Source organism: Geotrypetes seraphini, chromosome 9 (genome assembly GCF_902459505.1).
Source record: "Geotrypetes seraphini chromosome 9, aGeoSer1.1, whole genome shotgun sequence".
NCBI classification, from domain to species: Eukaryota; Metazoa; Chordata; class Amphibia; order Gymnophiona; family Dermophiidae; genus Geotrypetes; species Geotrypetes seraphini.
In genome coordinates, this window is record NC_047092.1 from 188,959,835 (window position 1) to 188,984,756 (window position 24,922).

Sequence of the window (24,922 nt, forward strand, 5' to 3'; positions counted from 1 at the left end):
AGCCTGGCGCCATGTCAAGGAAGTATTTGAACGCTAGCATAAAGCCCTTGGCTACGGGAAGACAGTGAGCTGACGCTGGAGCCTGGGAGACAGGGTTGCGGGCACGGAGGTTTTTTAGAAGTCTGATCACCGCATTTTGAACACACTGGAGCCATCATACATTCTTTGCCATGAGACCATTGAATAGCGCATTGCAGTAATCCATGAGGGAGAGTACTAAGCCATAGAGTAGCTGGGCACAGTCAGACTCTGACAAGTATTCCCTTATTTTTTGGAGTTGTCGCAGGTAGTAAAATGAGGAAGATACCACCTAAGAGATATGGTCGGAAAGCGACAGGTTGCAGTCAAGGAGTATTCCTAGGCTGTGCACTTGGTCTTTTGCAATTATAGTAGTCGAGTCTTAGCACAGCGAGGAAAGGGCACAGTCGCAGCTTTCTTTACTGATCCAAAGGAGTTCCATCTTGGAGGCATTTAGTTGTAGTTTATTGACGGACATCCAGTTTTTGATTTCCGAAAGGCAGTTTAGGAATTTTGCAATAATGGCCTATGGACTTCTCTCTTAGAAAATTATCCAAACTAAACTAACGGATTTCACCACATTCTCCAGCAACAAATTCCAGAGTTTAATTACACATTGTGTGAAGACATATTTTCTCTGGTTTGTTTTAAATCTACTACTTAGTAGCTTTATCGCATGTCCCCTAGTCCTAGTATTTTTGGAAAGCGTGAACAAGTGATTCACATCTACCCTTTCCACTCCACTCTGTATTTTATAGCCGTCTTCTCTCCAAGCTCAAGAACCCTAGTCGCTTTAGCCTTGCCGCATATCCTCAATTACACCTAGATTCTTTTCCTTGGCAGTGACTCCTAACACAGAGCCCAGCTATAATATAGCTATAGTTCAGGTTTCTCTTTCCCACACGCATCACTTTGCACTTGCTTACATTAAACACCATCTGCCATTTTGACGCCGAGTCTTCCAGTCTCACAAGGGTCCGTCCGGGTAGTGTACTCAGAGAGGAAGGGGCAAATTTTGGTGATGTTATATAGATAGAAGCGACATACCTTAGCAGTTTGTTGGATGTGCATAGAAAATGAGAGGTCGGAATTGAAGACGACTCCAAGCTTGCGAACAGAGGTGACTAGAACAATGATAGTATTATTTATAGAGGCGTTATAATCTTCTCAGTTTTGTTTTCCAAAGCTGCCTTCTTCCTCAGAGTAATGACCTACAGGATGTTTTGGCCCATAGTGTTTCTCTGGACTTTCAGGACTGTCTCTGCCCCCTCCCCTCAGAATAAGTCACTTAGAATTAAAGATTGGATTACTAGTCTAAATTGTTCTTGTATATATTTACAAATTCAGTTCAATTTTCTAATGATCTAACAAGAGCTTTTCACAAGTTGTGCAGTATTTTCATGTTGTAGACGTACACGATGGAGTTACACAAGCAATCTGCTTTGTCAATAGAATTTCAAGACTGCACCATCTCTTATATTACCTTCATCTGGCCTAGCAGGACTCAAGGAAAGGAAATGATCAAGTAAGAACAAATAGTCCCATAGGAACCATAAAAAGACAAAAGCAAAGGCAAAATGGAAAACAGAAAGATAAGCAAAGTTAATATTTATTGGATTCTGGGATTTTCTACAGGATTGGAATATACAGAAGGCAGTTCTGTAATAGGGTGTCATGATAATGTGGGTACACTGTGCCAAATGTCCACAAAGAGTAGTAGCATAAAGCTTAATGCCTAGATGTGACATTTGTGCCCACAACCTGTGTAAATGGTAGCCCCATCTATACCCCTCTAACAGTTGTCTGCTATGGCAGTCTAGAATAGCAGAGTAAAGGCTTTGGCATTCCAAGTGGTGACTTGCCCAGGATCACAAGGAGCAGCACTGGGATTTGATCTCACACCCTCTGGGTGCAGAGGCAGCAGCTCTACCAAGTCAGGGTAAGTCTTTTAAATGCCAGCATGCAGACGGTGTACACATGGACACAGCTCACATTAGAGAAGAGTTTAATTGGCCCCTGTGGTTGCTATAAGTGGTAATGCCTCAATTAAGCTCAAGGGAAAGTGGCTGCCAAACTTCTCATCGTTTCACACAGGCGTTCGTTACGGGGGCTCAGACTTCTGGCTGCCGCATTCTTGCTCTGTTTTGCGTGTCATAGGTTTTTTTGTTTGACTGAATGATTAGCTTTCCTTTTCTGATTGTAGTTCCTTTCTTTCTAGTTTGGTGTAAACCGCTTTGATGTTTTCATGAGAGAGCGGTATATCAAATTTTAATAAATATAAACATTGCCCTTCACATGTGTGTAAATGAATAGTGATAGGCTGAAATACCCCTAACCACTCCACCACTATCTGTCCAGTGCAGGGGCAGAGGGAGGGAGGTATCAGGAATTATCCAGCTGATCCACGTAGAGTTTAGGTGCTGAATCGCATAGTGGTGGTGAAGTAGTGCTACTTAACAAATGCTGTTTGAAAGAGCAAAAAACAGCACTCCTTCTCCTAAATAACACACGCTAGAATGAAGCCTATATAGGCGCTTTAGGCCAGTATGAGCATGGCTAAGACTGGAAGTGGCGTTAGACGGCTTAAAGTGCATCCATAGGTGTATTTCTGGCACCTATCTTTCGTGGAGGTGTGATTCTCTATAGGGCACCGTTGTGTGATTGGCAATTGATCGGTGCCCTATGGAGAATCCGGGCCTATGTATGACTAGATATAGAGTGGTGTTGTATCAAGAACTAAATAAACATTAACAATCTTTCTGTTTTGAGCAGGTGGAGAAGCAGTTGCAAGCTGTGATATCAGGACCCGAATTTCCCAAGTTTCCTACATCCAGAAGCAGTACACACTGACTCACTGTTCTGTTAGCAGCGACAGAAGCCACACGGCCTCTCTTGGCTCCACCAGCAGTGAGTCAGCAGGCTCACACGAGGTTGCCTTCCCACAGTGCCTTGAAGCTGCTTCCCAGCAGGGCCAGAAGAGCGTTGTTTTGTGGGAGCCCTTCTGCAGACCCTCATTGCAGGCACGGAGAGACACTACAGGCAGCAAGGTAAAGAAACAACCCAGTGATACTGCGATAGTTGACCTTGATGGTACTCCAGTACTCGGCCCTCACCTCCACTGAATCCTGCCTCCTACTGAAGGATGCTGGACACTGACACTATATTGCTTATACCAATGTTTAATGTTTTGTGGAGCACCTGGTACTGGCTTCAAATTCTTCTCTTCCAAATAATTTTTCTAGCCTAACTGAATGATTAGTATATCAAACAATCAATATAATGTCAAATTCTAATCACAAAAATGATTCCATCTTATATCTGGCATTCATATTAAATTTCTAAAGTATTAGAGATGGGTCTTGAAATGGCGAACTGAGGATATAACTCTAAAAGTGCAACACAAATCCTCATTGATCCTTTTTTTTATATATACGCATATATCACATTTTCTTCCAAAAAGCATACTCTTCTTCAAAACATATAATGATAGTCAAACAAAAATTGAAACTTATCTTAACTATAGAAAACCGGCTCATTCACCCCCCCCCCACCGACATGAATTCACGTTTCAATCCCTTCATCAGGGTTGAGGTGTCATATCGCTAAAATATAACGGGACTTGCAAATATAACACCTGAAACCAGGGAGGGGAAGGTCTGTCATTTAGGACTGGCAGGCCCAAAGCAGGAGTCTCAGAGCGGGCTTCCTGCTTCCAACTTTTTAAAAAGGTACAGGGGAGGTTTGGGGAGCATCCGGTGGCAGGAGGGAGTGGGCATTCCTCCTGCCATTCTTTTTTTGGTTCGGTGTGGGACAGTGGCTCGGGGGTGCCTGGCGCAGGGGGCCATGGCAGTTGGGAGTGGGCACCCTCCTGCCAATTTTCTCTCTTGCTGCGTATGTCGGGGGTCATCAGGGAGGGCCATCATCGGTGGTGGGAGACTTTTTTCTTTTATGGGACAGATATTTTGCATGTGTAACACATGAAAAAAAATGACAAACCCCCAGGCAAACCTGTCAGTTTTTTCTAATCGCTTAGTCCCCCCCCTTTTTTTTTTTTTTTTTTTAATAGCCAAGCAAAGTTAGTGCATCAATCACTTGGCTACTTTGCATGGGGTTTTAGCTAATTTGCATGGGCGATCAAGGGGAAAAACACGCAGTGGGCCTTTTTGTGCATTGGGTTGGTAAAAGCAATAAGAACATAAGAATTGCCGCTGCTGGGTCAGACCAGTGATCCATCTGTGCCCAGCAGTCCGCTCCCGCGGCGGCCCTTAGGTCAAAGACCAGTGCTCTAAATGAGTCCAGCCTCACCTGCGTACGTTCCGGTTCATCGGGAACTTGTCTAACTTCATCTTGAATCCCTGGAGGGTATTTTCCCATATAACAGCCTCTGGAAGAGTGTTCCAGTTTTCCACCACTCTCTGGGTGAAGAAGAACTTCCTTACGTTTGTACGGAATCGATCCCAGGTTTAGTGGTGAGCACTGATTTTAGTGCATCTGGCCCTTAGTGGGTTGCTGGCCAGGTACTTGTGAGGTGGATTGGCCACTGTGAAATAAGATACTGGGCTTGATGGACTTAGATATGACCCAGTATAGCAATTCTAATGTTCTTACTTCAGCTTTCATTGAAGGACTTCTCCCGAGCATCCCAAACTGTCCAAGTTAATCTGACCTTTTTAATTCCATTCAGAATAATATGGCCTTGAGCTCTGATGAACTTGCTAAAAAAAGGAAGGAGCTGGTAAAAGCCACAATGTCTGGCCGGAGCTTCTCTTCCCCTCACGGGGAACTGGACATGCATCGACTGCGTTGGGCTCTGGAGAAAGTGTCACCGAGTGGACATGAAGTGGATGGAAGGCTGCAGGAACATCTTGCTAACAGAGAGCGTATCCGGAAAGCTAGTCTCACCAGAAGTCTGGCAGAGTGCACTGAATCTGGTAATAGACAAAGGGCTGGAGCCAATAGCTAGGTCTTACTATCATATCACGTTCCTATTTGAAATGCCTCATTTCACTTGAGTCAGAGTGGACTCTGAGACAAAAACCTTCTACTCGGTCAGGGCGGGAGCACAGAGGGATCTGTTTGCTTCTCCTGATTCCTGAGGGGAAGACTCTGCTTGAACCATCACTGTCTCATAGCGGAAGGTGGGGAGGAGGGGAGTTCAGTGCTTCTTTTGTCACTGCCTGATACCAGAAGGGGTGTGTATGTATGGGGGGAGGGGGGGTCACTTCTTCCTGTGTCAATGCCTGATACAAGAAGATTCAAAATGGAGGGGGGGGGGGGAAAGTCACTGCTTCCTTTGTCAGTACCTGATACCAGAAGGTGGGAGGTTGTCACTGCTTCCTCTGTCAGTGCCTGATACCAGAAGGTGAAGGGGAGAGTCACTGCTTCCTGTGTCAATTCCTGATACCATGAGGTGGAGGGGATATTTACTGCCTGATACTGGGAGCTGGGGTAGGAGAGGGTTGTCAGTATTTGGTTTTAAGAAAGGTTTGGACAAGTTCCTAGAGGAAAAGTCCATAGTCTGCTATTGAGACAGACATGGGAGAAGCCACTGCTTGCCCTGGATCGGTAGCATGAAATGTTGTTACTATTTGGGTTTCTGTATTGGCCACCATGAAGTTGGGACATTGGTCTGACCCAGGAAGGCTATTAGGGAAGATCTGTTTTCTCCATCAGTGGAGGGGAGGACTGTTACCTCCATAAAAGAGTTGTCCTGGGACTTAGTGTCTTCTGTTTAGCCTTCACTAATTTTCTTTGCAAGTAGGAATCAGCTTACAAATTTAGAGGAACTAATTTAGTTATTAGAGCAGTGGGTTTAGAACCAAGGGTTCAAATCCTGCCTCTCCCAACAATGCTTCCAGATCCTACTCAGGCAATTAGAGCAGGCTGATATATTAGCAGTCAGCCTGTTCAGTGTGGTGTGGTTTAAGTAGCCAGAAGCCTCTATAGCCTGTTTGAACAATTAATCCTAAGTGTTCCCAGCAAAAACCTGAGTATGGGATGAGGAGAAGGGATAGAAAGGGATAAAGGAATTGGCCTAATAATGGCGAGGGGTGGGGGACTGGGACTTCCTTCTCTGTCACTGCAGTTTCTTCTGTTTCTTAGGTCATTTACTGTCCCCTCCTCAGCTGGATTGGGATACATTTGTTGACCCTCAGTACCTCTTCACAACCTCCCTGGCAACAGAGGACACAAGCGAGTCTCAGAGCTGCAGTCAACCAATACTTCAGTGCCGTGTGGTGGTCCAGGGGCTCAGTGCTGGCCAACCTGTTGCCTGGGAAGTGATGATCAATCTGGAGTCTTTATTCAGCGCAGGACAGATGAAACAGGAGGAAGAGGATCAGCCCAGAGAAAACTTCCTGCACCAGCTGACAGCAAGATCTGTTATTAGGGACAATGAGAAGGCAGCAGAACGAGATTCGGAGCTGGAGCGTGGTAAGTAATACAGCACTTAAGTGCCCAGAACCATGTAGAAATGAAATAATTAACAACTAACTGCTACAACCTGGATCACTGTGTTTAGTGCAAGACTGCAAGACAGCATGAGGAGTTCTTGGCTTACTGTGTCTAGTGCAAGATTGCATGAGAGCGTGAGGAGTTCCTGGATCAGTGTGTCCAGTGCAAGACTGTAAGAGAGCGTGAGGAGTTCCTGGCTATCTCTGGTGTAAGAGGGCATGAGGAGTTCCTGGATCACTGTGTCTAGTGCAAGATTGCAAGAGAGCATGAGGAGTTCTGGATCCCTGTGACTAGTGCAAGAGAGAATGAGGAGCTCTTGGCTTACTGTGTCTAGTTCAAGACTGCAAGAGAGCGTGAGGAATTCCTGGATCAGTGTGTCCAGTGCAAGGCTGCGAGAGAGCGTGAGGAGTTCCTGGCTATCTCTGGTGTGAGAGGGCATGAGGAGTTCCTGGATCACTGTGTCTAGTGCAAGAGAGAATGAGGAGCTCTTGGCTTACTGTGTCTAGTTCAAGGCTGCGAGAGAGCGTGAGGAATTCCTGGATCAGTGTGTCCAGTGCAAGGCTGCGAGAGAGCGTGAGGAGTTCCTGGCTATCTCTGGTGTGAGAGGGCTTGAGGAGTTCCTGGATCACTGTGTCTAGTGCAAGAGAGAATGAGGAGCTCTTGGCTTACTGTGTCCAGTGCAAGGCTGCGAGAGAGCGTGAGGAGTTCCTGGCTATCTCTGGTGTGAGAGGGCATGAGGAGTTCCTGGATCACTGTGTCTAGTGCAAGAGAGAATGAGGAGCTCTTGGCTTACTGTGTCTAGTTCAAGACTGCAAGAGAGCGTGAGGAGTTCCTGGCTATCTCTGGTGTGAGAGGGCTTGAGGAGTTCCTGGATCAGTGTGTCCAGTGCAAGAGAGAATGAGGAGCTCGTGGCTTACTGTGTTTAGTGCAAGACTGCAAGAGAGCATGAGGAGTTCCTGGCTATCTCTGGTGTGAGAGGGCATGTGGAGTTCCTGGATCACTGTGTCTAGTGCAAGAGTTTATGAGAAGTTTTAGACACACAAAAGGCAATTCTTTAACTAGGTGCCTGAGGTTCGGCATCCCATTGCGTATGTCTATGCAGAAAAAGCTGCACATCTGCGTGAGCACCCTACGTGCTTTCTATAAGGGCAAATGCATGGCTGAAGCGTGGACAGGACACAGGCGTGTCTCCTAGTTACACATATGACTTGGAGGATTCTATAAGTGACAATTGTCCTTGCTGCATTCAGGCGTACTCTAAGTGAGTGTAACTGCAGAGCCTACATGTGAGGTGTGCTAATGTATTCTATAATGGAATCTGGGTGTCATCATATAATAGGTTTCCTCTTGCAGCCACCTGGGAGCCCCCATGTCATAAACCTCTATTTAAAGACCATCTGCATGGGTTAATATTGCATATGAAGATCATACACACACGTAAACAGCAATTTCAGAAAGCCACTTCCTACCACTGGTATGTGTGGCTTGGGCAGGCCAATGGTCACTTGTATTCCATGTCTTATGGAGGGAATGTTACAAACTCAGCTTGGTGGAGGAGTAGCCTAGGGGTCAGAGCAGCTGCCTTGGCACCCTGAGGTTGCGAGTTTGATTCCCACTGGGCAAGTCATTACATTTCAGATTTCTATTCCGCCATTACCTTTCGTAAGTCACTTAACACTTCTTTCCCCACGTGCAAAATAAGGATCTGTCTAAGATATGTACGCTGCTTTGATTGTATAAACTACACAGAAAAAGTGCTATAGAAGTCCCATCCCCTTAACCCTCAGAGGCAGGCACCCCCTCCCTATTTACTGAATTTGTGACACTTAGAGGTATTGGCTTGTATGATGGGACTGCTTAGATGTGTATTTACTGGCCTTGAGATTGCGTCTTGATCCAGTGCTGCTGTTTGTGCCTTTAGGTGCTGGACGCAGGTTCCGTTTGAAGGCAATTCAGTGCAGCAAAGGCTGTGGCGTGGTGTCTATGTACACACACATGGAGCCCATCCATTCTACCACCCAGGAGCCATTGCGCTCCTCCCTGGGCATCCACAATGCAGGTAAGACCCTCATGAGACCTGAAACATTCAATTCATGTATGAAATCAGAGAACCCTGCTCCTGAATTTTCATGATCATGTGTTCTAGATCAATGGTTCCCAACCCTCTCTTGGAGGAACACCAGGCCAGTTGGATTTTCAGGATAGTCCTAATGAATATCCATGAGAGAGATCTGCATAAAATGGAGGTGCCAGGCATGCAAATCTGCCCCATGCATATTCATTAGGGCTATCCTGAAAACCTGACTGGCCTGATGTTCCTCCAGGACAGGGTTGGGAACCACTGATCTAGATGGTCTTGATGCTGTATACAGAAATGTAATATGATAAAAGTAAAGGATTTAGTCATTTGAAAATGAAATGAAATATTCACTTTGTTTTGTTATTAAGTCAGTAAGGAAACAATTTCCTTTGAAGCCAGACAGCCCAGAGCCATTGGAGGATGGCAAAAGAGACATAAGAACATAAGCAATGCATCCGCTGGGTCAGACCTGAGGTCCATCGTGCCCAGCAGTCCGCTTATGCGGCAGCCCAACAGGTCCAGGACCTGTGCAGTAATTCTCTTTCTATACCCCTCTATCCCCTTTTCCAGCAGGAAATTGTCCAATCCTTTCTTAAACCCCAGTACCGTACTCTGCCCTATTACACAATCTGGAAGTGCATTCCAGGTGTCCACCACACGTTGGGTAAAGAAGAACTTCCTAGCATTCGTTTTGAATCTGTCCCCTTTCAACTTTTCCAAATGCCCTCTTGTTCTTTTATTATTCGAAAGTTTGAAGAATCTGTCCCTCTCTACTCTCTCTATGCCCTTCATGATCTTGTAAGTCTCTATCAAATCCCCCCTAAGTCTCCTCTTCTCCAGGGAAAAGAGTCCCAGTTTCTCCAATCTCTCAGCGTATGAAAAGTTTTCCATCCCTTTTATCAGACGTGTCGCTCTCCTCTGAACCCTCTCAAGTAATGCCATATCCTTCTTAAGGTATGACGACCAATATTGGACGCAGTACTCCAGATGCGGACGCACCATTGCCTGATACAACGGCAGGATAACTTCTTTTGTTCTGGTTGTAATACCCTTCTTGATTATACCTAGCATTCTATTCGCTCCCTTAGCGGCCGCTGCACACTGTGCCGTCGGCTTCATTGTCATGTCCACCATTACCCCCAAGTCCCTTTCTTGGGTACTCTCATTCAGTAACATCCCTCCCATCGTATAGTTGTACCTCGGGTTTCTGCTTCCCACATGTAATACTTTACATTTTTCAACGTTGAACTTCATCTGCCATCTCGTCGCCCATTCCCCTAGTTTGTTCAAATCCCTTTGCAATTCTTCGCAGTCCTCTTTAGTCCGAGCTCCACTAAATAGTTTGGTGTCATCCGCAAATTTTATTATCTCACACTTCGTCCCTGTTTCTAGATCATTTATGAATATATTGAATATACAGATCCAGTCTCCTGCGATCTGATCCTGTCTCTCTGAAATGGAAATTAAAGCACGATCAATATTCTGTAGTCATTTTTTTGGACCCATCTATAGTTCTAGGTTTTGATAGGGAATCTCCTGATGGTGTGTTACGTTTTGATTTTCCTACTTTTTTTGGGAAGTGTGTCAGTGCTATAATTAAGCCAAGCAGGAAACAAAAGAATCTAGGATTTTAAAAAGCCTCTTTGTCACAATGGACAGTGGCAGACACGTCCTGTGCACCCATTAAAGGGTCTCTTGTACACGTCCAGGACAGGGAATCAACTTTGGTCCTAACTGTCTTAGTCACTGTTGCTCCTTCAGAGCAACAAGCTAATCCCAACATGGAATCTGACACAATAAAATAGAGTGGTCTGTTCACAACAGCAGGACATCCACAGAGACTGAAGCACCGAATCCAATACATGTGTGCAAAAAAAGAAACATGACAAGGACACAAGCACGTAATGCCTGGCTCGAGTCACAATTGGCAGAGTCAAAGCTGCAAAAGCATCAAAAAGAGAAAATAATAGCTTAAAATCAGCAAAGATGATAATTTCTCAGGTATTGCTAAAAATATACCTTAATTCAATGAGACAGAAAGAAAAAGATAGATAGATTTCCTAAAAAAAAAATAAAAAGATCAGCTCATAACTTAGGAACTGGTGATCCAAGTAAGGAATTCCCAGTTACCTCTAGCACTTTTGCTCAAAGAGAGAGTTCCAGCAAAATAAAATGTGAAATCAAAAGCCCATCTAGTGCAAACAGACATTAACATAACTGTATATGTGTCAATTGGCAAGAAAGTTTGGGTTTGTATGTAAATAGTATTAAATAGCTGATGCAATTGGTGGAATACTTTTCAAAAGGAACATAGCGGTTTTACTTCTGGCAAATGGTAACCTGTTAACTGTATATTATGTAGATTAACCTATAACCCGTTCTGAGCTCTTTGGGGAGAAAGAAATGTCCTGGTTGCACAAAATCCTCTCCCAGTTCTTGCATTTAGCTGCTTCCCCTGGCTCAGCTTTCATGGTCCCAGTTAAAGACTTTGAAACTTGAGCCTGATTCTCCCAAACAAATCTGTGCTGCCTTAAAGCAAGGCATGATGTCATTTCCTGCTTACAAACATTTGAACTTTCCACAGCCTGGGGCACACTCTCCGACCCCTCTCCCTTTCCCGTAGCGCGTGCACCACTTCCCTTCCCCGTACCTCCATAATGTTCCTGGTGCGATCAGCAACCCCCAACCTGCCAGCGTCGATTCTTCCTCTGACGCTATTTCCTAGGCACAGGTCCAGGAAGTGACATCAGAGGAAGAGTCGACACTGGTGTGACAGCAGGTTGGGGGTTTGCTGATCGCACCAGGAATGCTACGGAGGTACGGGAGAAGAGAAGCGGCATGCACATGTGGCAGTGGGGGGGGGGGGGGGCGGCGGGGAGGACGGATGCCTGCACCCTCCCCTTACGACGCCACTGCTTGACACTGCCTTTTCTCACTCTTGCTGAATGCTTCTTTGCAGGACTAAAGATCAAGCACCAGGGGTCTCGCTCTGGAAGCAGGCACCAGCGCAGCTGCTCCACAGGCCTGGGGCAGAGGAACAGCTCAGAGGACTTGGATGAATCTTTCCTACTAACTGGTGAATATAAAAACAAAATTATTGCCATTCTAGCTCAGCACCCTGTCTCCAGCAGTGGCCAAGTCAGGTCACTAAAAGAGTAGCAAAGACCATAACTTAGTTGTACCACGTTTTTCTACAGCTCACTGGGAGGCAACCCAGGAAAGGGTCTGGAATGAGCCAAAGCTTAAGAAATTCAGTGTTTCCAACATGCTTGTAGGGTAGAAGTAACTGGTTAGGGAGGTGTAAGGAACAATCCATGGGAAATCATATGGAGGGTGGAACGAGTGATTGGAGGTCTCTCCTATGATTTGATGAGGTTCTTTGCAATTCTTATTGTAAACCACTTAGGTCTTATATAAAGTTAATAAACATAACCACATCCATTTATCTCTGTTTCAGATCGAGCAGAAACTCCTGCTTCTCCCATTAGCCTGTCGTCTGCTTGCGGCTGGGAGAAAGAAAGCCTTACAGAAGGTGAATGTTACTGATAAAGAACTTACTACTCACCTATGGTTTTGTGCATCTGTAGGTGTGCTGTTCTCTACGATTTACTCTTTAAGATCTTCTGAGTCCTTGGGACCCTGATTGCTTACTGCTGGTTATTGGACCTTTGATTTCAGATATGACCACATTAGTCTGTGTATCTCTGATTGTGAGGGGGGCTATTCTCATATACTTTTCCACTTTCTCATGGTGCTTACAGGCCTGGGGATCTCCAAAGTAGTTTTCAAAGGGAACTTTCTCATGGAGTTTCTGTACATTCTGCACTTTGCCAGTACAAGGTGTAAAGCAGGCATGGGAATGTTAAAATTAAATTTATTTTAGGAGAAATGGGATGGCAAAGACAATTTTAAAAGGGTTATTTTAATGCTGACACACGTTGTAGTGAATTCTTTCCTTCTTTAGGCAATATAGTGACTCCCACTGCACTCATAGAATATTATGTGGTAGTTGCCTACTGTCCAAGAGATCGTTATACTCCTGCACTAGAAGAAGCCCTAAGGCCTTGGAATATACATTTGTAGAATTTAAAAGTGTACCCCGCGTTCTACTTGCATCCTGACGCCGTAAACAGGATGCAGAAGCTCCGGGCCGATCAGCCTTCCTCTCCCTGACATTAATTCTGATCCTTACCCCGAAGTGCCACGGTTTGGGAAGGGGGGTGGCTGATTGCCGTCGCGGCAGGGGAGAAGAGCCATCTCTCCTGCCATGTTGGTTGCGGTGGGGGGTGGGCAGGTTGCTGGGGCCGCTGAGCTCATTGCAGCAGCCGCGATCAGCTCAGTGGCCCCTTTTTTGGCACTTATACCTGTTTTGACTTGGTCCAAGTTTCCAAGTTTATTTGTTCTTTGATATACCATTTCTCAAAAACATACCTAAACGGTTTACAATTATCAGAGTATTGTTAAAATTAAATAAAAACTTTAAAATTAAAATAAGGAAAAAGAAAAGAAAAGTGGGAGGGGGGATGACAAGACATACTGGAATAAAAAGGGAAAAGTGGGAGATGGGAAAAGCTTAAGTCAAAATGTATAAGTGCTGACTAGGCAGCCTGTTTTAGGTTTTGGTTATACCTTCTGTACACTATGTCTAGGTTGGCCCACTTCCTGACCACCTCCCGCCCTTTCCCCTCCTCTAAAAATGCCTCTTTTCGCTCTATGCGTTTAGAGGCAGGAGAAAAGCCTAAGCTGGTTTTAGATACATCTAAAACCAGCTTTGGTTATGGGTACTTGGACAATCAGGCTTTTTGATCGTCCAAGTACCCATGTAGGCCACTTTGTAGACTCTTTTTTTTTTTTTAATTATGAGCCCCTTAATGTTGAATACATAGTAATTGAACAGACAGGATATAGACAATTTGTGTGTTACAGAATGTAGGGAAGGAGGAGGAGGAAAGGGGATGAATGCAGTGGTAGATAGTTTAACAATGCTGAGGAGCAGAGAATGTTGGAGTCTAGATGCTATAACGTATGGATACTTGACTAAGGGTAGGTTTTTATTGCTTTTCTAAAGCTCAAAAGTCCTTCGAGGGATTTGGTGTGTGGAAGCAGTTGATTCTAGTACTTTGGTAAGAAGTGGGCGTAAGATCTGCATCTGGCAGTTTGTAGTCAGAGGTTCTGACCGGGAGGGTAATTGTAGACATGGGAGTGGAGGGGTCTGTTTGGCATGTACGACGGGAGTTTGGCTGATATGTTGTGGGATGCCATGTTATGTAAGGACTTAAATGCAAGTACTAAGCCTTTGAAGACGCAGCATTTGGCTATAGGTAGCCAGTGGGCTGACGCTAGTGCTTGGGATACTTGATCACGGGCATGAAGGTTCTTTAGAAGTCTAATTACTGCATTTTGGATACGTTGGAAACGCTTATGAATTTTTTGCTGTCTATTGAATAGTGTGTTACAGTAGTCCATGTGAGAGAGGACAAAGGCTGGGTGAAGTCAGGTTCGGAGAAGTAGTTTCTTATTTTTCGGAGTTGTCAGAGATAGTTGAAAGGAGACCATTTGAGAAATATGGCTGGTGAATGATAAGTTAGAGTCAAGAAGTACTCCTAGGCTGTGTAATGGTCTTTGGCGGTTATAGTAGATGATTTCCAGAGAACAGATTGGGGGCATGGAATGTTGCTACTCCTTGGGTTTTGGCCAGGTACTAGTGACCTGGATTGGCCACCATGAGAACGGGCTACTGGCTTGATGGATCATTGGTCTGACCCAGTAAGGCTATTCTTATGTTCCTATGGTTGTAGGTGCAGTGTTCTTTGTGGATCCAAATGAGTTCAGTTATTTTCTGTCATCATTAAAAGCAAAATATGCATTTATTCTATGTATTCTCAGCAATTGTATATTGCTGTCTATTGCTATCTGTTAACGAAATTTCTCATCTATGCGGTAATAACAAATAATTCCTCCTTTTTTCTGATCTCAAAGCAATCTTACAAGAGAGAGGTGGTCTGACCATATTCTTCCTTCAATATTGATATCCTTAATTTTAGAAATAATTTTCTTTACCTTATCTATTCCAGAAAATGAATTATGAGAGTTTGAATAAAATTTATTTATTCAATTTTCTATACTGTTCTTCCAGGGGAGCTCAGAATGGTTCACGTGAATTTATTCTGGTACTCAAACATTTTTCCCCGTCTGTCCTGGTGGGCTCACAATCTATCTAATGTACCTGGGTCAATGGGGAGCTTAAGTGACTTGCCCAGGGTCACAAGGAGTAGCTTGGGTTTGAACCCACAATCTTAGGGTGCTGAGGTTGTAGCTTTAACCACTGCACCACACTGTGTGTTATGACTCTGTGTGTCTTGCAGCTTTGTTCTGTTCCCATAAGAGTGTGTTCTAGGGTCTAATGTAAATTTGCAGTGTTGCCCTTTCAAAGACTCTTGGGCTGCTTGAACGGGGTGAATCGCTGATTGGTCACTCCACTCCTTAAAGAAGACCTTACAAGGGAGTACTGGCATCCTTTTTTGTTTTTGCTAAGCATATCCTCTTTCTTTGTTTCAGGTCATATGCGCAGTGCACTCATCCTTTCCACAGGTTCTCAGAGGTCTGCAGAGAATATCTTTGGGTCCAGGTAGGTTTATACTTTTTTATATGACCCTCCAGTTTTGTTTTCTAGGAAGGTGATTCAGTATTTAATGATGAGAAAAGCTCCCTGTCCTATTAGTAGAAGTTAGACTAGCGCAGGCAAGCCAGGGATGCCTTATTTACATTTGTGGGTTTCTTATATGTTGGTTGATTAGTCAGGCTTAGTCAAAGTACCCTGTAGGGATGGAGATCTGATAAGTTGTGATCCAGTGCATCAGAACATGGGCAGGGTCAGCACACAGGCGGTTCTGAACACAGGTCAGGTCGGCACACTGACCTAGGCCTGTGTACGGATCTAGACCAATGTTTGGATCTGAGGCTCTGTTTCTCATTCCCTCTCCTTCCTGCCACATATACATTCTAAGCAAGGACAAGGTTTGCACCTTGTGACAGAATGCTGAGGCATTCCTCCTCCCTTTCTGTTACATATTAACCTGACACACATTTACCCTTATTCCTTATCTTGTTTAAGCATCCCTTATATGGGCAACAATCAGACTGCCTGAGCAGGCCTTGACTTAAGGCTAATCAAGAAAGCTTAAGAAGTATGCATTGTAACCTTTGGCCTGTCACATGCCATAGTAAGATTTGAGACATATCAGAAATGTACACATTGGGAATCACTTTATTGTAACTGTTATTATGTATTCAGATGTCATGTGAGATAGTAGCTTTGAGAAACACATGAAATAGATAAACAATAAGTTACCTTGGTCTAATCCTCACTGTAAATGCATTATGAAATTATAACTTTGTAGAGCATTAACTAAGTAATTAATGGAGCTATGATTCTCAATAAAAAGGAGGAGAGACCATTCATTTGGAGCGCCTCCTCCCGACTCTAAGACTGCGTGTGTGTGTTTCCTTTGTGGGGCATTTCTACAACACCCAAAACAAAACTAATTACTTGGCAAATCCTTTCACTCTATTTTAATTACCTTGAAAGTTAGCAGCCAGATTAATACACACAACAGCGAGAGACTGGCCACTGACAGTGTAGCACAAACAAGACAATGAGAGTGGCTACTGTTAGCACAAGAATAACAAAAGAGTGGCCACTGACTGTGTAACACAAGTCAGACGGTAAAAGCATGGCCACTGTGTAACACAAAAAAAACAATGAGAGGGACTATGTAACACAACCAAAAGAGTGATCGCTGATTGTGTAAAACAAGCAGACTAGTGAGAGTGGCCACTGACTGTGTAACACAAACATGACAATGAGAGTGGTCACTGTAACAAAAGTAGGAGAAATAGTGACAATTGACTGTTTAGCACAAACAGGACGAAAGTGGTCACTTATTGAAACAAAAGTAGGTGAGAGAGTGGGCATCAACTGTTTAACACAATCAGGAAGACAAGAGTATGACCATCAACTGTAACACATGCAGGAGAGTGAAAGTGACTGTTTAACACAAGCAGGAGTGACCATTAACTGTGAAACACAAGCAGAACAAGGGTGGTCTCTGACTTTAATACAAGTAGGAGAATGAGAGTGACCACTGACTGTGTAACACAAGCAGAACAAGGGTGGTCTCTGACTTTAATACAAGTAGGAGAATGAGAGTGACCACTGACTGTGTAACACAAGTAGGAGAGTGACAGAGTAACTATTAAATATTTAAGACAATCAGGAAAACAGGAGTGACCAGATTGTTGAACACATGCAGGGCAGCGTAACCCAAGCATGAGAGTGAGAGAATGACCATTGATTAACAAAAGCAGGACAATGAGAGAATAAAGGGTGTAGTCATGGCTGGCGAGGATCCTCAGATTCCAAGAGCAGACAACCTCTTCCAGTTTTCTAACAGCATCCAGAGGCTCAGACCATGCTCTGCAGTTGGCTTGTTCAGTGTTCTTAAGCCTGAACCAGCACCTAGCACAAAACCTGAACTATCCTTGAGTGCCATATATCATCATGTGGCTTCCTTTTCACCACCCTCCCATCCTGACCATTTCTGTAGTGATCTGCTGAACAATCCACATTTCCCTCCCGTCTTAGCCAGAACTCTGGTTCTTTTTATTGTGCAATGTGCAGTGGCCTTCCTCAGCATTTCCTTAATCCATGTCTACTGACTTTTGAGGGATAGGCTGATGAAGGCAACATCTTGGTGTCAAACTGCTTTCACTTTATAGTGATGGATACACTAACAATTTCTTACAGCTTTCCCCAAATCTATACCTTTCAATAACTTTATCCCTGAGTTCTTTTAGCTGTAGCTAAAGACAGGTTGTTCACTCTCTCCAAGGTAGAGAGAACGAGAGGTTAAAGTTAAAAGGGGATAGATTTTGTACAAACGTAAGGAAGTTCTTCACCCAGAGAGTGGTGGAAAACTGGAACGCTCTTCCGGAGGCTGTTATAGGGGAAAACACCCTCCAGGGATTCAAGACAAAGTTAGAAAGTTCCTGCTGTACCAGAACGTACGCAGGTAAGGCTAGACTCAATTAGGGCAGACTTTAAGCATAAATGGGATACCCATGTAGGATCCCTACGAGGGTCAAGATAAGAAAATTCGGTCATTAGGGCATAGACAGGGGGTAGGTAAGCAGAGTGGGCAGACTTGATGGGCTGTAGCCCTTTTCTGCCGTCATCTTCTATGTTTCTATGTTTAGTCTTTGACCTAAGGGCTGCCGCGGGTGCGAACTGCTGGGTACGATGGACCACTGGTCTGACCCAGCAGCGGAATTCTTATGTTCTTAAGATTATGAAACCAGGAGGTTGTGGGTTATTTTTATCCTTAATTACTCTTTAAATATTTTTTATAATTGTTACATTAATGCATTTTTGAATTGTTTTTTTTTGACAACATATGAAGAATATACAAAGGTGTGAAGACTTTAGTAGGGGACTCTTACAGTTTTGTTCTGTTCAAGCAGGTTCAGCCTTAGAAAGCGGAGAGCCTGCAGTTCTTCTGGGAAGCTGTCTCCCCTGAAACCACCATGTCTGTCTGCAGAGAATGAGTTTTGCTATGAGTCTGAGAGCCAGGATTACCTTCCACTGGTAAAAAATACCATCACCTATGAAATACTGTTTGACAGAGCTTATGCTGCCCACTAACATCTCCAGCACTGATAGCTTCACATTGTAGCAAATAATCCTTTTCACATAGTTACCCAGTTCCAGTTTGGAGACTTTTTGGCCAATACTAGTTTTGAAATTACATCCGAAAGCAGTGTGGGATTTGTAGTGACTGATTCTACCCACTGAAATCGGTACTAGAGGTCTCTTAATGCACCAGGATGGGGTGGTCAGAAATCCCAAATTCTCCAGCCTAGAACTGAGTAACTTGGCACTCCGTATTCACACTATATAAACTGCTAATTGAGTATGTGATCAAGGTTGCTCTGAATGCCACAGTTCTGATCTCGAATGCTAAGATGGCCCTGCTGTGATAACTGTATTCATGAAGATATGTCCACTGTTTAACACATCAAAATCATGTTTATGATGAGCCAGCAGTTTTCTCCTGCATCTTTGAGTTCCATCTCAATTAAATCCGAAGGAATATGGCACCACCACGCCTCTCTTGCAGCTACTCGGAAATTTTAAATATCTCCAAACTTCCTTTCTCCAGTTGTTGCAATTGTTAATGCCAAAACACCCTGCTTCTTCAGTCGGCGCTGGGATGGTCAGGCTAAGGGGCTGGATGCTGGTTCAGCCATGGCCGACGGAGGGTCTTCTGTATGTATTTCCTCGGTGTCCGTTAGTGGGCAGAGTTCTTCTTCACATTGTTCGGCATCCCAATCTTGTAATCCTGGTGGCCCCGGACTGGCCCAGGCATCTGTGGTACACGGATCTGGTTTGTCATCTTGTGGTGGATCCTCTGCCACTGCCTATCTCGTTCAACCTTCTGACTCAGGGCCCCATTCCAATGCTCGATCTGGGTCCCTTTTGTCTTAGCTTGGCTCTTGAAAGGGCATGCTTAGGTAAGAAAGGTTATTCAGATAGTTATCTCCACTCTTTTGGGGTCCCGGAGACTTTCCATTTCTCAAGCTTATGTGCAGGTTTGGCGTATATTTGAGGAGTGATGCGTGTAGAGTGGTCTCTTCGCACTTCCCTGCCTTAAGTTTTTGCAGGATGGCATGGACAGGGGCCTGGCTTGGTCTTCTCTCCGGGTTCAGATTGCAGCCTTGTCAACCTTTCGTGGGTTGTTACGAGGTCACCATCTGACTGCCATTCCTGATGTCGTTTGCTTCTTGTGGGCAGCCAAATTGTTCAAGCACCCCATGCGACTGTCTGTTCCATCTTGGGATCTTAATCTGGTTTTGTCCATGCTGGTGTGCCCACCTTTTGAGCCTTTGGGTGCCTGCTCGTTGAAGGACCTTACTCTTAAAAGTGGTCTTTTTGGTGGCTATTACTTCTGCGAGACGTGTTTCTGAGCTACAGGCTTTCTCTTGTAGGCCTCCCTTCCTGAAGTTCTCTCGGGTGTGCATTGTTCTGCAGCCTGTTCCTTCTTTTCTGCTGAAGGTGGTTTCGCCTTTTCATGTAAACAGCGGAGGAAGCGGCCGGAGAGAGTCGGGAAGCGACTGAGGAGAGTGGAGTGAGAGGCAGGCAGGCAGAAGACAGAGGAACAGCACGTGGGAGAAAGAGAGGCAGGCAGGACACTGATGGAAAGTGCAAAAGAAGACCATTCTGTAAGTGCAGTATGCATTCAGGAAGATAAACATAAGAACATAAGAACTGCCATCTCCGGATCAGACCTTCGGTCCATCAAATCCAGCGATCCGCACACGCGGAGGCTCAGCCTGGCATAATTTTAGTCACCCATATCCCTCTAAGCCTCTCGTAAGGAGATGTGCATCTAGTTTGCTTTTAAATCCTAGGACAGTCGCTTCCGCTATAACCTCCTCTGGGAGAGCATTCCAGGTGTCAACCACTCTTTGTGTGAAGCTGAACTTTCTGATATTTGTCCTGGACTTGTCCCCCTTTAGCTTCATTTAGTGTCCTCTTGTTCGTGTCAAATTGGACATTGTAAATAATTTTTTTTCCTGCTCTATGTTGTCGATTCCTTTCAGTATTTTGAAGGTCTCGATCATGTCCCCTCGCAGTCTCCTTTTCTCAAGGGAGAACAATCCCAGTCTCTTGATTATTATGGGAGACTTCAACTATCCCGGGATAGACTGGAGTCTTGGAAACTCAAAATGCGCTAGGGAGACCGGATTCCTGGAGGCTATACAGGACTGCTTCATGGATCAGCTTGTCAGAGAACCGACGAGAGGGAATGCCACTCTGGATCTAATCCTTAATGGGCTAAGAGGACCTGCAAAGGAAGTGGAAGTAATGGGACTGTTGGGGAAACAGCGATCACAATATGATCAAGTTCAAAGTTGAAGTAGGAATATCGAAGGGAAAGAGAACCACAGTGACAACTTTCAACTTCAAGAAAGGAAACTACGAAGCGATGAGGGTAATGGTAAGGAAGAAACTTAGGAACAGCTCAAAGAATTGGCAGACTGTAGAGCAAGCCTGGTCTCTATTCAAGGACATGGTGAGCGAGGTGCAAAATCTGTATATACCCAGATTCAGAAAAGGGTGCAAAAAGAGCCAAACAAAAGACCCGGTGTGGATAACTAAAGAAGTGAAAAAAGCAATGGGTGATAAGAAGAATTCATTCAAGAAATGGAAAAAGGGTAAAACCGAGGAAAACTGGAAAGAACACAGGAAGTATCAAAAAGAATGTCACCTCGTGGTTAGAAAAGCAAAAAGAGAATATGAGAAGCTAGCCAGGGAAGCACGAATTTTCAAACCGTTCTTCAGATACGTTAAAGGGAAGCAGCCGGCCAGGGAGGAGGTGGCACCGTTGGATAATGGAGATAGGAAGGGTGTGGTGAAGGAGGAGAAAGAAATGGCATAAAGACTAAACACGTTCTTTTCGTCAGTATTTACAAATGAGGACACATCCAACATACCAGAACCTGAACAAATCTTCAAAGGAGAACAAGCAGAAAAATTAGCATCCGTGGAAGTAAATCTTGAAGACGTACACAGGCAGTTAGAAAAACTAAAAACTGACCGGACGGAATCCACCCCAAGGTACTGAAAGAGCTTAAGGAGGAAATAGCAGAACTACCTACAGCAAGTTTGTAATCTATCCCTGAAAACAAGCGTGATCCCGGAGGATTGGAAGATAGCCAACGTTATACCCATCTTTAAAAAGGGATCAAGAGGTGACCCAGGGAACTACAGACTGGTAAGTCTGACCTCGGTTCCGGGGAAAATGGCGGAAGCGCTGATTAAAGATAGCATCGAGGAGCAACAAGCCAACATGGCTTCTGCAAGGGAAGATCGTGCCTAACGAACTTATTGTACTTCTTCGAAGGAATTAACAAACGGATGGACAAAGGGGACCCCCTATATATAAAAGCCTTTGACAAGGTACCCCATGAATGCCTACTTCGGAAACTGAAGAACCATGGGGTGGAAGGAGACATACACAGATGGATCAGAAATTGGCTGGCATGTAGGAAGCAGAGGGTAGGAATGAAGGGCCACTACTCAGACTGGAGGAGGGTCACGAGTGGTGTTCCGCAGGGGTCCGTGCTTGGACCGCTGCTATTCAATGTATTTATAAATGATCTAGAAACAGGGACGAAGTGCAAAGTAATAAAATTCACAGATGACACCAAACTATTGAGTGGAGCTAGGACTATAGAGGAATGCGAAGATTTACAAAGGGACCTGAACAGACTAGAGGAATGGGTGACGAGATGGCAGATGAAGTTCAATGTAGAGAAATGCAAAGTCTTGCACGTAGGAAACAGAAACCTGAGATACAACTACACGATGGGAGGGCTGTTACTGAGTGAGAGTACCCATGAAAGGGACTTGGGGGTAATAGTCGACAAGACATTGAAGCTGTCGGCATAGTGCGCAGCAGCTGCTAAGAAAGCGAATATAATGTTAGGTATAATCAAGAAAGGTATTACAACCAGAACGAAAGAAGTTATCCTGCCGTTGTATCAGGCAATGGTGCACCCGCATTTGGAGTACTGCATCTAATATTGGTCGCCATACCTAAAGAAGGATATGGTGATACTTGAGAGGGTCCAGAAGAGAGCGACACATTTGATAAAAAGTATGGAAAACCTTTCATATGCTGAAAGAATGGAGAAACCGAGGCTCTTTTCCCTGGAGAAGCGGAGACATAGAGGGGATATGATAGAGACTTACAAGATCATGAAGGGCATAGAGAAAGTGGAGAGGGACAGATTCTTCAAACTTTCGAAATCTGAAAGAATGAGAGGACATTCGGCAAAACTAAAAGGGGACAGATTTAGAACCAACGCTAGGAAGTTATTCACCCAGCGGGTGGTGGACACCTGAAATGCGTTTCCAGAGGGCGTGATAGGACAAGGTATGGTATTGGAGTTCAAGAAGGGATTGGACAATTTTCTGAAGGAAAAGGGAATAGGAGGGTATAGATAGAAGGTTACTATACAGGTCTTAGACCTGTGGGCCACCGCGTGAGCAGGCTGCTGGGCAGGATGGACCTCTGGTCTGACCCAGCAGTGACACTTCTTATGTTAACCAATCTGTAGTTCTCCAGGTTTGGGGTGATTGGGGGGGGCTCTTCGGAGCAGAGACAGTTGCGTAAGTTGGATGTCTGTCTTATGTTCAGCAGGCCTAGGAGTTCCGGAAGTCAGATCATCTTTTTGTTATTATGGCAGGTCCTCGAAAGGGGGATGGTGTTTCTAAGGCTACCATTGCGCGCTGGATTAAGGAGACTATTGCTTCTGCATATCTTCTTCAGAAAAAGCCTGTTCCGGAATTTCTCAAGACTCATTCCACTCGGGGTCAGGCAGCCTGTTCGCTTTTGCCTCCAATGGACATCTGTAAGGCTGCTGTTTGGTCTTCTCTGCATTTCTTTGTTCGTCGCTTTCGTGTGGATGCTCAAACGCATCGGGACATGGTGTTCAGTGAGTGGGTTCTGGTGTCAGCCCTTCAGGGGTCCCACCCTTGATGGGTACTGCTTTGGTACGTCCTATCAATAAAGAACTATACCAGTCTAGAGAGCGATAAAGAAGGAGAACTTAGGTTCTTACCTGCTCATTTTCTTTCTTTTAGTCTCTCTAGACCAGTACAGTTCCCCACCCTTTATGCGGTGATTGCGTTTTTTGTTCGCATCCAGATTTTTGCTTATCTGTGGGTTCTAGTATTTTTCTAGCGCCAGGGAGATATAAGAACAGTGGCAGTGGCTCAGCTGGTGAGCTGTGGGGACATTTTCACTGAACGGTTTTTAGTTCTATGCTTTTTCCAACAGTGTTACTAAATGTTGGTTGTTTTATTTTACTGTTACATGTTAGTTTTTTCTTAGTTCTGCTTGGCTATTCGGCAGACTGGCTTAGAAGAGGGTGCCTCATCTAATATACTACAACTTACTGGGAACCCTTGCTATTTAGCATCATGAACAATCCCATATGTGCCCTCAAATCTTTAAATGATCTCAGAATGGTCCTTCCAGGCCCAAGATGGGAAGAGACCAGAAACTCCGTTTTCTTTTTCCTGGCTCTTGTGCCTTTGGTCTGAATTTTCATTGATTTGCATTTTTAAAGAATAGCATTTGGAGAAAAGTCTTCTGCTTTTCTTGTTTGATGCAGAAAGGGTTATGGATAACATACTACAACTGTGTGAAAAGGTGTGTGTGTCTGACATGAATAGGCTGTTCTCTTCGGTCTAATAAGAGTCCTTTTCTGTTTCTATTATATAATTTTGTTGTTAATCTGCCTAGACTTGCATTGAGAATCAGGCGGTCTATAAAATTTTATTTATTTATTTTTTTTTTATTCTTTATTCCTTTTTATTTCTTTCAACAAGTGTACAATATTATTACAATTAATTCACATAACTCACTTGACATTCTTAAACAATATTATTATACATGTTTTAATACCCCCCATCCACCTCCCATCCCTTCCCATATCAACAAAATATTTCGTCCAAACTTATACATACTTATACATCTCTCTTTCATAATACAATTAATCTTACATTAAATCTGTCCCTCCCCCCACCCTTTCTTCCTCAAACTCTTTATTCATTTTATTATACAAAGTGATGCACAACAATATATATCTCATCATAGTACATATATCCCCTTATATTTCATAACAACATATTTCCAATAAATTTACCCTCTTTCTTTTTCTATTCATACCTATATACCATGTTTCTTATATCCATTAATCAGTTGAAATATACCGCTAGCTAACTAAATTATCTTATCCCCCCCACCCCACCCTATTTTTATAAATTATCCTCTAAGGAAAAGGAATAAATCTTAATCATTATAATAATCAATTAATGGCCTCCACACCTCTTGAAACCTTTTAAAATACCCCCTTTGTACTGCAAGAAATCTTTCCATCTTGTACATATGACAAACTGAGTTCCACCAAAAACTACAATTCAGTCTAGAACAGTCTTTCCAATTAGTCGTTATTTGTTGAATTCCCACTCCAGTAAGAATCATCAATAATTTGTTGTTTGCTGCAGATATTTGACTTTTGGCCCTCATACACATTCCAAAAATCACTGTGTCGTAGGATAATGCTACATGATTTTCCATCAATATATTGACTTGATCCCATATTGATATCCAAAATGCCTGAATACATGGACAATAAAATAAAAGATGGTCTAAAGTTCCAACTTCAATTTTACAATGCCAGCATCTATTAGACTTAGAGCAATCTAATTTTTGTAATCTAGTAGGGGTCCAGAATGCTCTA

At 44.0% G+C, this 24,922-nt stretch overlaps 1 protein-coding gene across 5 annotated transcripts in view; it reads left to right on the forward strand.

The window, feature by feature from the left end:
* The window catches only part of VWA5B2 (von Willebrand factor A domain containing 5B2), a 125,107-nt gene that overhangs the window by 95,819 nt on the left and 4,366 nt on the right, over positions 1-24,922 (forward strand). For 4 of the 5 annotated variants that reach the window (XM_033958782.1, XM_033958781.1, XM_033958784.1 and 1 more), the window contains 8 exons: positions 2,791-3,065; positions 4,703-4,949; positions 6,121-6,450; positions 8,393-8,530; positions 11,511-11,627; positions 12,009-12,083; positions 15,110-15,179; positions 18,068-18,194. In XM_033958782.1, coding sequence (XP_033814673.1) covers positions 2,791-3,065; positions 4,703-4,949; positions 6,121-6,450; positions 8,393-8,530; positions 11,511-11,627; positions 12,009-12,083; positions 15,110-15,179; positions 18,068-18,194 — 1,379 coding nt within the window. The remainder of the gene's footprint in view (positions 1-2,790; positions 3,066-4,702; positions 4,950-6,120; positions 6,451-8,392; positions 8,531-11,510; positions 11,628-12,008; positions 12,084-15,109; positions 15,180-18,067; positions 18,195-24,922) is intronic. The other variant, XM_033958783.1, reaches the window with a different exon arrangement.